General features: G+C 55.0%; 1 protein-coding gene across 2 annotated transcripts in view; it reads left to right on the forward strand.

Annotated features, from left to right (window-relative positions):
• Positions 1-13,949, forward strand: part of CUEDC1 (CUE domain containing 1) — a 92,129-nt gene extending 78,180 nt beyond the window's left edge. For both annotated transcript variants that reach the window (XM_049859333.1, XM_049859332.1), the window contains 8 exons: positions 5,077-5,200; positions 5,908-6,103; positions 7,051-7,134; positions 8,997-9,068; positions 9,953-10,046; positions 10,660-10,718; positions 11,574-11,644; positions 13,861-13,949. In XM_049859333.1, coding sequence (XP_049715290.1) covers positions 5,077-5,200; positions 5,908-6,103; positions 7,051-7,134; positions 8,997-9,068; positions 9,953-10,046; positions 10,660-10,718; positions 11,574-11,641 — 697 coding nt within the window. In that variant the 3' untranslated portion in view covers positions 11,642-11,644; positions 13,861-13,949. The remainder of the gene's footprint in view (positions 1-5,076; positions 5,201-5,907; positions 6,104-7,050; positions 7,135-8,996; positions 9,069-9,952; positions 10,047-10,659; positions 10,719-11,573; positions 11,645-13,860) is intronic.
• Positions 13,950-14,290: the final 341 nt, after the last annotated feature.

Here is a 14,290-nt window from a genome sequence, read left to right on the forward strand (position 1 = left end):
TTGATCACTGAGCTCTTTCCTGCTGAGTCAAGGTGAGACCTCAGAATCCTTCTCAATACAGCACTCCCAGACATACATCAGCAATCAATGGAATAGAAATCTGTTGGCCATATCGCGTTAGGGATGTTGTGGGAGATTTTTAAGCAGTGGGAAGAAGTTTCTTTTTCTGGGATGGTTTGATAACTGGAGGCAGGAGAGAAGTCTAGTAGGTCCCTGGAGACTCTGTAATTTGGAAGATTAAAATGAAACTGGCTACCAACAGTGTCTCAGGGGTCTCTGAGGTGGCTTGTTTTTCTGGACTCCGTGTTTATGGTGGAGCCCAGGGATTGCCTCTTGGTCCTAGAGCCGCTGTTCCTTAGAATGACTCAGGCCTGGGGTGGTGAAGATTGAGAAGAGATGACAGGACAGGGGACTTCCCTTAGTGAATCCTCCCATCTGGGGCTCTCGGGAGCCCCAGAGCGGTGGTGGTGGTGAACTCTTGTTATCATACAGGTATAGGTAGTAATAACAGCTACCATTTACTCAACACCCTTCCAATTCCAGAAACTGACAAGGTTCTTTACCTTACCATCGACTTGGAACCATCTAACAACCTGTGAGGTAGGCACTGTTGTCATCATCACTATCTTACAGATGAGGAAACTGAGCTTCAGAGAGATTTCATAACGTCCCCAGGCCTACACAGTTACTGTGGCTAGTGCCCTTGGCTGCTGTGTCCTGTCACCTCCCTAATGAGAAAATTCTCTGTGATTGCAGCCTGGGGAACTGAGCGAGTGCTAAGAAAGTTCAGGGGGGGGGAGCAGTGTTTTCCATCAGGCTTTGAACATAGCCAGGGTCCCTCCTTTATCACAAGCAGTACCAGGAGATGGCAGGCTGTACCAGGGTGGGAGCGGGGAGGAAGTGGGTAGGTCTGGGTGAGACTTTGGCAGGTCTTGCAGCCTGGGATTAAATGGTTTTCCTTTGACTTTTCTCTTAACATCCTAAGATACTTTTGCAAAGGATTCAGTTTCTGTAAGGCAGAGTGATCCTATCTGTTTTTCAGAAGGGCAAACTGAGGCCATAAGAGAGAATCCCAGGGTAAACCTGGTGTGGATGCCCTGGTCACGTCCTCCCTTCCCTACTCTGGCTTGGTACTCGGCCTGCTGTGAATAGGGTAGGGCTGGGGGCCCCGGGGCAGTGCAACCCAGTGAGGGGAGCCCGAGCGGTAGGAGACAGGCAGACCTTAGCACCAGACTTAGGTTCAGAAGGCCCCATTCAGACCCTGTGGACTTCAGACAAGTTCCTGCCCTTGCCTGAGCCTCAGGGGCCTGACCCTAGAAATGGCTTTGCTGGGCTGGGGGTAGATGCAGGGAAGGGAACATGAGTTCTGAAGTCAGACAGGGGCTGCCCTCTCCACCTCCCTTAACTGCCTAACTTCTGATTCTCCAGGGGCCTCTGCTGGTGGCCTTTGGCTCATTACTTAACCTTCTTAACTCCTGTGGAACAGGAGTAATAGCATTGTGGTAAATATTGAATGAGATGTCTTGTGTGGAGGACTTAGCACAGTGCCATTGTGGACCAGACCCGCAGTCAGTGCTTACTGCTCCTTCTTGCCCCCTCGCTGGACTGGCTGGACTCTGAGTTCATCTCTAACATTGAACATTGAGACCAAGAGTGAGGCTTTCCCTGGAGGCCAGTGTCTAGAAGAGGCAGGGCAAGCCCTTGTGCACGTGTCCCTCTGCCCCAGGATGGTCCAGCAAGGCCCAGATCTCCCCCTAGACAATCTCCCCCAGCCTCATTCAGTCCCTCCATGCACAACATTTATTTCCATCATGTATTGAGTTACCTGCAATATGCAGTTGCTGAATAAGTGTGTGATGCAAAGATGAATACAGCACTGCCTTGTTCCCCAAGGAGATCAGAGTCTGGGGGGCGGGGGAAGGGGGCGGCACACAGACATGGGGGTGGGGGTTAGGAAAGGCTGCCTACAGGTCCTGATGTCCCAGCCGTGACCTGAAGAACATACCAAGGTTAGTCTGGTGAAGCAGAGAACAGGAGGACATTCCAGGAAAAGGGAACAGCATGTGCAAAGGCCTGGAGGCCAGAAAGAAGGAGTCATTGGGGAACTCCAGGAAGGGTGGAATGGCTGGGGGGAGGCTGCTCATGGGGAGGGGAAGGGAGAGGAGGCTTGTGGGCCCTTGGAGGAGCTTCAGCTTTATCCTGGGGGCAGTGGGGAGCCACCGAAGGTATTTAAACTGGAGAGTGAGGTGATCAGGTTAATATTTTAGGAAACTCCCTCTGGCTGCTGAGTGGGGTGGTATAGGGTTGGGGGCAGTGGTAGGAATAGCCTGGCCCCCTTCTGCCACCCCCAGTCACTGAGGTGCTTATGTGACTGCAGAAGGGCAGAGTTGGGAAGCTTGGGCAGTGTCCTGCTAGGCACTGGGAACAATCCCAGGTGAGCATGCCAGGAGTGCCCAGAGCTTTGCACACTTTGCCTGTGTGCCCCAGGTCAGGGCCTGGCCCCACCTTGGCCTCAACGTCTACTTTTTACCAAAAGCCCTGCCTGCAAGGTCTGCCTCTGAAACCTTTCTCAGGTCTGAAGTTCTGTGGGTAAACTTGGGGGGGAGGGAGGTAAAATGGGGGTCCAAGTTGTAGTTTCAAGGTCCAGGGGCAGCAACTCAGAGCCAGGAGATCCTCCCTGCCCAGTATCCCTCCTTCCCCTCCCCCAACCTGTCCTTCCTTCTGTTGGCCTGAATGAAACCCAAAGAGACCCCTCCTTCCAGGCCGCCTGCTGTTTTTCCGTCGAAATTACAGCCTTGGAAGTTTTTTATTTGCCTCTCAGCTCATTTCTGACATTCCTTTCCGACCACAATGGAGTTGCCAGAGCTGCCTGTGCTCAGGGCCCCCCGGCTCGCTTGCACAGCTGCAGACTGACCTCATCTCTGCTGCTGCCAAGGGGCCAAGAAGGGCTCCTGGGCCTGTCTTCCTCCAGGATCACAGCCAAGCCACCAGGGGACTTGGGCTGAGGACCCGGGAAGCCTCCTGTTCCCATGCTGTTCTCTTGGTAGACAAAGTGGCTCCAAGCCCATTGCCATAGAGTGGATTCTGACTCAGCAACCCTGTGTAGGGTTTCTAAGGCTGTAAAGCTTTACAGAAGCAGACTGCCACATCTTTCTCCCATGGAGCGACTAGTGGGTTCGAACTGCTGACCGTTTGGTTAGCAGCAAGTACTTAACCACTCCGCTACCAGGGACAAAGTGACCAAAAAAACCAAACCCATTGCCAACCAGTCGATTCCGACTTACAGTGACCCCATAGGACAGAGTAGAACTGCCGTACAGGGTTTCTAAGGAGCTGTTGGTGGATTTGAACTGCCGACCTTTTGGTTAGCAGCCAAATTCTTAACCACTGCCCCACCAGGGCTCCAGACAGAGTGGCTAGAGGCGGCCAAATGCAACTCCATAGTCTCTCCCTGGCTGCCTTCCCAGTGTGGTTGATTGGAGGTGAGCACCCATGTCCCCGCTGAAGACACTAGGCCCAAGGAAGAATGGTGACGCTGGAGAGGATTTCTCCTTGCTGTAGCCAGAGGTGGCCTGCGGGTCTTTGAGAGATGGGGCGTCATCTCCCCCGCCTCTGGGGTCCTGGGGGAAAAAAACGAGCCCTCCAACAGTGACAGAAGGTGGCATGGTGCTACAGAAAGACATCTGGCCTAGGAGTGGGAAATCAGGTTGGAGTGGGAGCTCTGCCGCTCCCGTCTGCAGGGCGAGGGCGGAGGAGGCCTGCGGTACTGGGGTTCCCCTGGCTCCAGCCTGCGCAGAGCCGATCTCCTACCGAGCACTTAGCAGCTTGTTATCCCGTCTGCTGCCGCCCGCCCCTCCCCCTCGCCCCCGCCCGGGCCACCAGCCTAAAATAGAAAAGGAAAGGAAGTTATTTCCACAGTCAGCGGCAGCCCGGAAAAGCTCCCCTCCAGTGAGGGGGCGGGCGGGATTCCTGGAGCTGGAGACCAAATCAAAGCCAGGCCCAGAGCGGGAGCGGCCCCACCGCCGAGGGCCTCGGCTGCCTCTGTGTGTCATTTCCCTGATTCAGCAGAACACGTGTCCTGCGGTTGCCACGCTGCAGGCTGCCCAGGCCCTGTGGGGAGCCCTTGGCCGGCCAGGCTGCCCTGGAGGGCAGGGCGGAGACCTGGGGGTCAGGGAGGGTGTATGCCACCCAGCCAGTTCCTCTCCTCCCGGGGCTGCGCTGTGACCTCCGCAGAGGCGGCCTACTGCAGGTCACCTTGCCAATGAAGAGCAGCACCTCAGTGCCCCTTGTCAAAGAAATCGGAACGAGAACCCTTTCCGCTGTCATGTCTCCCTATGACTTTTAAGAACCAAGTTCAGTCTCGTGAGGGGCTCCCGAGGACCTTGGGAGGGAGATGACAATTTCTAGATGAGGGAAGCAGGCCCAGAGGGGAGAAGGGTCTCTCACCCAAGACCACTCTGCTGGCTGTGGCTGAACTAGAACTGAAACCCAGAGCTGCTCTACTCTCCCAGTGGACTTCCTTGGTGCCAGTAACCTCTGGAAGATCCAAGGGTCCCTATCTCCCACACCTCCCCCTCTGCAGCTCCAGCAAACCAACATGCTGGCAGGCTGGGCTCTTGGTGGTTTATGCATCCATTCATTTGGCCCACACCTGTCACTCAGCAGCCACGAGCTAGATGCTAGGGACATGAACAGAGGATATGCTCCTTGCTGTCCTTAGAAGATGTTCATAAACATCTAACTCAAAATCCACAACCTCCGCATTGGCTCACGAATGGAGTTCTCTAGACCTAGAGACCTGGGCTGAGAGATGGGAGAGCAGTGAGTCCAAGCCAGAATAGAAGAGCTGAGCCTGGGAGTTGTCAGAGGCCTGTTTAGGAAGAGTTTCCCACAGTGAGAGGAAGTGCTAGGCCTTTGCCCTGGAGGCAGTAGGGGCGGGGAAAGTTTCTGAGCAGCAGCTCAAACGGAGCGGGATGCCATCTGCCTTAGGACCTGGCATGATGGGCTGGTGATGGGCTGGGAGACCTGTGTTGCGGCCTGACTGCTCCTTCTTCGTCACTGCCCCCCACCCCCCAGGATTGATGTGAGCCCCAGCCCCCCTTCAAGCCAGAGGCGCTATCGGAACTGGAACCCACCACTGCTGGGCAACCTACCTGATGACTTTCTCCGCATCCTGCCCCAGCAGCTGGACAGCATACAGGTAATGGGGACTGTTCCCCACCTTCCCCACCCACCTGCCAGTCCCTCATCTCTGTTTTCCCATCTGAGGCCAATGCAGTTTGTGCCAGCCAGTTGCACTTCCTGATTTTGAAGCCCAGGCTGAGCTATATCTGTTGCCCTGTGTTTGTAGGGAAAGAACAGTGAACTGAAAACCTCACTTCCTGGCTGGGGCTGGTTTCTTGTTCCACCTAGAGAAGGTGACAGCTCTGAGGGGTCTCTAGTTGCAGCCACCACCCCAGGCTAGAACGGGAGAGGCATAGGGTAGCCACTGGCAGAAGGGCACCTCCTTTCCCTCCCCCCGGAAAGGCATAGGCAGCTTCTCCCCAGATGTTGGCATGTCTTAAGGTGCCCCGGCGGGGGGGAGGGTGTGTTTCACCAAGAGGCAGCTGGTGCAAGGAATCCACCTGTAGGCTATTGAGCAGTTTGCAAATAACTTTTCAGAACTAGTCAGAGTGTAGATGAAGGGATGCAGTGGTCCAAGGTGAGGAGGAAAATGGTTTGTAAGCCCTGGCTGCTTCCTCAGTAGAGACTCTGACCCTTTATATTGGGTTTTGGTTGATGACTAGGTCCCAGTAGGAGATGCAGGCCCCAGGGCGAGGGTGGCGGGATCCTGGGAAGGGACTTGTGTACACCCTGATGTGCATAAATGTTTGTGCAACTTGTGCCCAAGCCTGCTTTCTTCCTTAGGGTAACCCCGGGGGCCCCAAGCCCATGAGCGGCGAGGGAGGCCCTCCCCTCGCAGGGGCTGGAGTGGGGACCCGAGACCAGGACAGCCGCTGGAAGCAGTACCTGGAGGACGAGAGGATCGCACTCTTCCTACAGAACGAGGAGTTCATGAAGGAGCTGCAGCGCAACCGTGACTTCCTTCTCGCCCTGGAGAGAGGTGGTGCATCCTCTATGACGCTGTAGCCGCTTCTTCAGGGCTGCGGGAGGGTGTTGATGTTGGTTTTAGCCTGAGGGCTCAGGAGAGGCCAAGGGTGCCAGCCACTCTGTCCTGACAAGACATACCCTGCACCAAGTCATCCTTGTGGGAGCCCTGGAATTCTGCTAAGGGGGGCATGGTTCACCAGCCACTGCTTCTTCCTCCCCAGGGACTCAGGAGAAGAGGGCTGCACCTCCTTTGCCTTCTCCTTCCCTTCTGCACATTTGTTCTGTGCCAGGCACTGGCCTTGGCCCTGGGTTAAGAGAGCACTGCTTTTCCTTGCAGAGCGCCAGCCACCAGGGCAGACATGATGTATCTGGAGCTCCGGGGACAGAGTCACTGGGGCCACGGGTGCCAGAGGGAATAGGCTCCCCGAGTAGAGCAGGGGCTCTTGAGTTTTTAGGTATTTGGTTGTCTTTGGGCCAGAGACTCTACTCCCCAGCCTGGCTGCCTTTCAGGATGGGTGTGTGCTTGGAGGTGGGGTACAGGGAGAGGGCTCTGGGAGGTCTGTCTGGAGCTGTGAGGGTCAGTGTGAGAGTGTGTATGTCACCATAACTGTGTGTGTCATTAGGGAGGAACAAGGTGTGCAGGGAGAATGCTGGGCAAAAGGGAGGAGGTCCAGGGCTGGTCCCGGCTCTGCAGCAAGGGCCTTTCCTTTTAAATGATGGATCTCTCAGAGTCCTTCTAATTCTGACATTCTAACCTTCCAGAAGTTTGTCAGGGCAATAGTTCCTGTGTTACCTCTGGTTCTTTGAGAATCAGATGGGGGTGTATGCGTGCATGTTTTGGGGGTGCACTTGTTTGTGATTCTGGGGATTTGGTCTCCAGCCACCTCCTGATTCTCAGCCCAGTGTACCCCTGAGAGCCCAGGAGCTAACTTGTCTGACTGGTATATGGTCCTTTTCCAGATCGATTGAAATATGAGTCCCAGAAATCCAAATCCAGCAGCGTGGTTGTCGGGAACGACTTTGGCTCTCCTTCCCCTGCCCCAGGTAACCTTGCCTTCTTGGGAGAGGCTTCACACAGACATCCAGAAGGGCCTAGGGGCTTGAGGCACACCTACCCTTTGCACATTTGGAGCTTGGGGTCGGGTGAGGACTGGGGGGAACCCTTTTCTACCCTAAAATAGACTGTGGGTGAGGGCTGGAGGGGAGGGCTCTGTCCCACCTCTACACTTACCCTGGAGTAAGGCAGATGGCCCCTCCTCAGCAGCCCTGAGTTTAAGCTTCCTCAGCACTGCTGGGCTTTATGAGCCCACAGATGCCATCAGCTAGCACAGGTTGGCTGAACTCCTTAGAGATACCAGTGCTCCACGTAATGTCCCATGGAGGGGGCAGGGGCACAGAGTACAGAGAGACTGAAAGGTGTGGTCTCCACCCTGGGGGAGCTTCTGGTCTTTTGGGCACTGCAGGAGGCACACATCCAAGAAGCAGGTACAGCAAACCAGCAAAGCTGAGGAAACACTTGTTAATTATAGTTAATGCATGAAGAGGAAGGGCAGGATTAATTTGGAAAGGGATTGTTCATTCATTCATCCAGTCACTGGGAGTCTCTCCATGTGCCCCGCCCTAGGTATTGAAGGGAGAGAATTGTGAGTTTTGGGTATACAGTGGTGAGAGGCAGGAGCCCTAACCAACTGGGTGAGATTCGGGGGTGGCCACGGTGCTGTTGGGATGCAGTGTACTAGAGGATTGAGTTGGAGCTGAGGACATGGGACAGAGAGGCCCAGGAGGCCCAGCCCCACACTGGACACCCAGACTCTGCAGCTGTATGTGTGCATTGTGACCCCTGGTCAGTTCCCCCACTCCCCAGCTGCCTGCTTCAGGGAAAGGCTTACCAGCTTTTGCCTGGAAGGGACTTTTCATCCTGCAGTGGGATGGGGGCAGGTGGGGGAGCAGAAGGATGGGGAGCTCAGCTGATCCCAGCTCATTGAGAGAAAATCCCGAGGAACTGATTTCCTAAGCAACAGGCAGGAGCTTAGCCCCCACCCCCACCCCGGACAGGCATCTGGGAGTTTTAACAAGAGCCTCTTGTCCTTGATACCCGCATTAGCTGAAATGGATCAAAACGACTCAAAGGGGACTTAGCAGGCAAGATGACTCAGGATGAGCCGAATTGCAGGAGGGAGAGCAGGGGCTTCCGTGGGGCAGTGAGAGCACCCAAGTGGGCGCTGAGTGAGTGAGGAGATTCGGGGCGGTGGCTGGGTTGTGACTTTTGACTAGTCCCATTCTCCTTCCTACTCCTTGTCTGAGGAGTCAGGAACTCTGTCTGGGAGGGAGAGACTGACCCTGGAAGGAAGGAGAAGGAAGTCCGCACTGGGGAACTGCTCTGTGCCAGGCACTCCCATTGCCTTATTCGACCCTCACAACCATGCAGCACGCATAGGCCGGGGTGTGCTGGTGATAGTGTAACTGCTGGCTCTGGGTGTGGGGAAGCCCTGGTTTATGGGGTTTGGTGATTTTCTTGTGTAAATACACCCCCCACGAGTGATTTCAAGCTACCTTCGTGATGTCACTGGAGTGGAGATGGGCAGAGAAGCGGCCACTCTCAGCAAGCACACAGCAGACCACAGGACTGCCCTGTTTTCACAGACAACTACATCAGGCTCCGAAGGGGAAATAAGTGCTCCTAGAGCTCCCCACCCCTACCCCGAGTTCCCTTCTTGCTCTAAGTGCCCTTCTGGTTAGGCGAAGAAGCCTTTCTTTGCTTCCTTCCTCAAATGGAAGGAAAGGTCTGATTTAGTCCCCTTGGGGGATGGCCCTGGGTCCCCTCCCCTGCTTGGCAGTGCTCTCCCTCTCCAGCCTGCCCTCAGAGACCCAAGCTCCCCTGATCTCAGCAGTGTCTCCCCTTCCAGGAACCAGTGAAGCCAACCCTGCTGTGTCTGAAGATGCCTTATTCAGGGACAAGTTGAAACACATGGGAAAATGTGAGTCCAGTCTCATGTCCCCTTCCCCAGCTCTTCTAAGACCAGGCCTGTGGCCTTGGGAGGGAGGGAGCCACCCAGAATTTTAAATGCAGCTGACTCTTGGTGATCTGAGGTGACATGTTAGTCACAGGCCGGCTCCCTCAGGTTCCTACCTCCCTTCCCTCTACAGCTGAGTCTGGATACAAATTAAGTTTTAAATCCTTCCGAGCCAGCTGTCTGCAGAAAAATAGTGTGCCGCACACTCCACCCCACCTTTGAATGTTCACGTCTTCTGTGGCTTGAGGAGGTTAGGCCGGGTCTGACTGTGAGGAGGCTCTTGCTAAGCCCACTTTCTGCTGAGGCAGGTGGCCTGTGGGGTTGGTGACCTCCCCCGATAAAGTCCTTCTAGCCTTGCACATACCCGACCCTTAGTTTCCAGCCTCCCCTGCCCCCACACACACCAACACACAACCATGTGTGAATGAAACTGTAGTTCCTCTAGGCTCCATTTCAAGGCGATTCCGGTTAGTCAAGGAAATCTCAGAACCTACTCTGAAGGTGGTATGGGGAGGGGTGGGGGAGGTGGCGACGGAAGAGAAAGCCAAGATGCGTCGCTGTCTGTCTTCGTTTGGGAAAGAATGCCTGGATCTTGGGCTGCCTCAGTCCTGGGACCAGCTCCAGGTGGCCTCTACTGCCCCTGTCGGTGGAGACTGGATGGCAGCCTTGTGCCTGTAGCCCAGCGTCCTCCATTCCTGCCTCTCCTCCTTGCTGGCTCCCACACTGGCCTGTCTTACCTGCACCCACCTGGGTAGCCCCATCCTGTTCCATCCTCCCTTAGACCTGGGGTGTCCCCACCTGATGCTCTGGACACTGAGAAAACAGCTCATGGGTCTGTCTGCCCTCAGCCACCCGGAGGAAGCTGTTTGAACTCGCCCGGGCCTTCTCGGAGAAGACCAAGATGAGGAAGTCGAAGAGGAAACACTTGTTGAAGCATCATTCATATCCTTTCCAGCCTGGGGCTGGTGGGGGTGGTGGACGCTAAGGGTACCGACACCCCTTTCTGTACTCCTTCCGTAGGTTCTGAAGTTGTCCCACAGCTTTTCCTTTTTTTTTTCAATTGTCCTGGGTAGTTTGTGTCTTTGAGAGAAAAATCGTTTTTTTCATTGAAATCACACCCTTCCCCTAATTTCTCTAGTTGAAGTGATACACGTCCTCCCACCTCCTCTCTTGAGGCACACTGGACCCGCCTTCTCACTTTCAGTTCTTTGAGTAGAAATAAGGTTTTCCACATTGCTATCCAAACTCCCATCCATGCTTTCCAAACAGGGCCCAGGACATTAGAAGCTTAACAGTCAAAGGGGAGAAGGGAGAAAGTGTCTTCCCCATCCCAAAATAGGATGGGGGTGAGAGCGGTCAGGGGCTGTTCAGCTGACCCCAGTGAACGCTGTCTAAAGTCCAGGCTCTGTGGAGCCTGGGGTGGGGAGCGGAGAGGCTGCTGTGGTGGAAGCCTCCTGAGCTTGGAGCAGGTGGGGTAGGGGTGGGTGGCAGGTGGGACTGTGAGGACTATGGCAGGACCCACCCATCCCATCAGTTTTCCTGAATGGTCTGGCAGGCTGGGGGCTGCAGCATCCACAGCCAATCTCCTGGATGACATGGAGGGTCACGCTTGTGGTGAGGCCAGGGGCAGGGGGAGGGGGGATTTGAACTCCAACCTGCCTATGGGTGGTGGCCCTTTGAGAGGAGGTTCTGGGTGGCCCATGAGTGAATCCACCAATGGAGAGGAGGGAGCACTCAACCTGGGGGACACATCAAGGGTTCGTGAGCAGGTGACCCAGAGAAATGGATCCTCCCCACCTGGTCTATACTGTCTCCCTTCCTTCCTCCAACCCCTGATAGGGGGCCCCAGGGCATCTCCACATAGATGGCCATCTGTAGACGAAGTGCCAGGTATTGTTTCTGGGTAGTATGTTTTGGGTCCCAAGGGGGCAGACAGGCCTAGTCATGTGGACGGGGCCCCAACTTGAAAACCAAGCACTGGGCGGATTTTGGCTCTGGATCCAGAGGCTTTTTAACTTTGACCTAATCCCTCCCCAAAGGCCAGAGGACCCCTCCTTAAACCCTGCCAGGCCTACAGCTGAACCCTGATACTCACCCCATAGAGCAGAGGAACCCTTTGGTGGACAGGAGACATCCAGAAATGGTCTAGAAGGGACTTGGGGATCATCTGGATAGGCCAACTTTACCATCTCATATTACAGTGAGCAAACAGAGGCCCAAAGAGATAGAAGAAACTTTCCACAGTCTCAGAGCTCCATGATGGAGCCAGGCCAGCACCAGGTGTCCTCACCCCCACTGTGCCCTGCTGCCTCTCCCAGCAGACCTACCATTGCCAATGTGGTGGTCAGTCTGTGCCCTCTGAAGCCAAGGGGGTAGGAAGTTGGGCCAGCACTCCTGCTTGGTCTGGGGGACATGCCTGAGCCAGGCCCTGCAGGGCAGAGGTTGAGGCAGCTTCCCTCCGTTTTTCAGATGAAGACTTCCGGGGAAGGCAGCAGGAGGTGCCCAAGGTGGAGGAAGCCCTAAGAGAAGGACAGTAAGAGGTGAGCTCTGACACCCTGCTGCCCAGGGACTGCCCCACCCACACTCAGGTGTCTTCCCAGGGGTCCAGGAGTTGGGGCTCAGGCAGCTGGGCAGCGCAGGTCCTGGGTCTCTCCTTGAAGTTGTGGTCACAGGGGACATGGGCTTCTGCATGGGAATTAGTCCTTGCATTTCTTCTTTTTTAATGTATTCTTTTGACAAAAGATAATCACACACCTGCTTATGCCAGATGCATTCTGGAGCAGTGTTCTTGACCTTGAATAGTTTACAGCCCAGTTGAGAAGGCAGTCCAGGACACATAGCACCAAGAGGATGATTTAAGAAAACCTGAGGTGGCCTCAACGCAGTCATGTACGCACACATACATGCACGCTCACATGCACGCACACACACACACCTCTCTGGTTCCCAGCTTGGGTTGGATGGCCTGGAACCGGCCACAGCCGGATGAGGACACGGCCCCTCCCCAGGGGCTGTATCTGGCTGGAGCCCCAGGTCCCAGGCAGGCTGCTTTTCATCCCCTCCCTGTGCATCCCTCTGGGAGAGAAATGGGGAATGCCAAGGCCTCCCCTAGGACTCTTCCAGCCCTCCCCCTACCGCAGTCAGGAAGCTTCCTGTCTGCCCTTCTCCAGCACTGTCCCCACCCCAGGAGTCAGAATCCATGAGACTTTCTGGAGCTGATGGTGTAGCAGGGATGGCTGTGTTTCAGACTATAGAGAAATGCCTGCTGCTGCCCCCAGGAGATTTGCAGTGGAGGTGAGATAAACTAGGGCACAAAGGGAACAAGTACATACAAGTGCCTCTTGCCCTCATGTCACTTCTAGTCTACTCCCTCACTACAGCCCTCACCGGGCGCTTCCAGACCTCTTCATTCTCCTCAGGCCTTGCTTGCCCACGGAGCTGCACCCCACTTCCCACTGCCCCGGAATGCCAGGGGAAATGCTTCCACTCCCACTCAATGTTGCTGCCACAGGTCCCTAGGGAAGATGTGTCCTGTCTAAAGCCACCCCTCTATTGGGACCTGGTTCATCATTTCTTTTTCTTCTGAGTGTTCCAGCTGCCCCCTTTCTGGCTCCTTCCTCAAGCCTACATCCTCCTCCTCCTCATCTTAAAAAAAAGGTCCTTGATTCCAAATCCTCAATGTTTGCCTTTATCACCTGACTTAAAAAATTAGAACACCGAACTCTTCACCCACTTCAGGCTGGCAGCCCTCCCACCACCCGTGGATTGACTCAGGAAGGCCACCTGGCAGGGCCAGGGTCTTCTCCTATCCTGGCATCCTTCTGGTGATGGCCATCATCTTCCCTGAAACTGCCCATCCTTGGTTCCTGTGACCAGGGTATACTGGATCTCCTTTCTTTCTGCTGTTATTTCTCCCTGTGCCTTCTCCCACCCTCTAAAAACCAGCTGTCTCCACTGTTCTGCCCCGACCCCCTTCAAGTCTTCTCACTCCCCACTCTCTTTGGGCACCATGCCCCTCTTTACAGCATCACTAATACTTCTGTACAGTTGGCCCCCAAATCTGCATCTCCATCTCCATCTCAGTCACCCCCAGATCTGCTCCACACCCCAAGCTGCACCTCGTGATTATCTTTCCAGCCCTGGGAGTTAACTCCCTGAAAGCCAGTCTCTCCTGAATTTCCCATCTCGTATCTCCTCCTTATTCCTCCATTACCATCCTGGTAGACACTCATCGTCTAGTGAAGAGCTGCTGGTCTCTTCACTGCCACCCTTTGTTCATCCCATCACCAAATCACCACTTTAGTCCCATTTCTCTGTTGCTCTTTCAGTGGGGCTTCCTGAGTAGAGTCTTCTGAATCCCTCAGTTTGGTGTTTGGGGCCCCCAAATTCTGGCCCCAATCTGCTTTTCTGCCCCCCAGGTCCTCTTGGTCAAGCCATCTGAGCTCCTGCTGTGTCATTGGGTGGGCCAGGCATTTCCCACCCCTAAGCCCTGGTCATGCATCAGCTTCCACCTGAATTCCATTCCCCCACCTCATCTCTGCCAGAATCCCTGCTACTCTACAAGTGGAACATTTTCAGCAGCTTCGATGGGTGGGATGACCCCAGCCAGAGTCCCAAGACTGCCATAAAGTCCCCGGAAAAGGCAGAGGGCTACTGTCTTTGGTAGCTTTTGCCCAAGACCATCTCTCCATGAACCAGTGACCAGGAAAGACCATTGGGCTCCTTTGAAAAAAACTTATATCCCTTTCCTCCGCAGATGCCAGCATCCTCGCTGGAGATGATCTGTCCCGGTGGGAGCAGCCGGAGAGCAAAGCCAGCCTCCAGCTGAAGGGCCCAGCTGCAGCCGGACAGATGGTGCTTGATTGAGTCTTGAGGCCCAGTGACTCTGCCGCCACAGTTCAGCCCACCACTGCCACTACCACTTTCCAGGGGCGTAGAACTTCGGAGCCGCCCCGCTGTGATTGGAGGAAGGACCTGGGGCCCCCTAGAGGTAGCAGCCAATCACAGCCCCTTTTGTAGCCAGGCTGTTCTATGGGCAAGGAATGGAAATACAGGAACCACCCTCTGTCTTTTAAAAAAATCCAGAAAGCAGGCAAAGGTTGGAGTGTGAAAGGGCAGGGTGATCCTACCAGAGGCTCTTTGACCCGGAGATGGAGCCCCAGTCTCCCTCCCTTTCACGTCTCCCC

This window comes from Elephas maximus, chromosome 19 (genome assembly GCF_024166365.1).
Source record: "Elephas maximus indicus isolate mEleMax1 chromosome 19, mEleMax1 primary haplotype, whole genome shotgun sequence".
NCBI classification, from domain to species: domain Eukaryota; kingdom Metazoa; phylum Chordata; class Mammalia; order Proboscidea; family Elephantidae; genus Elephas; species Elephas maximus.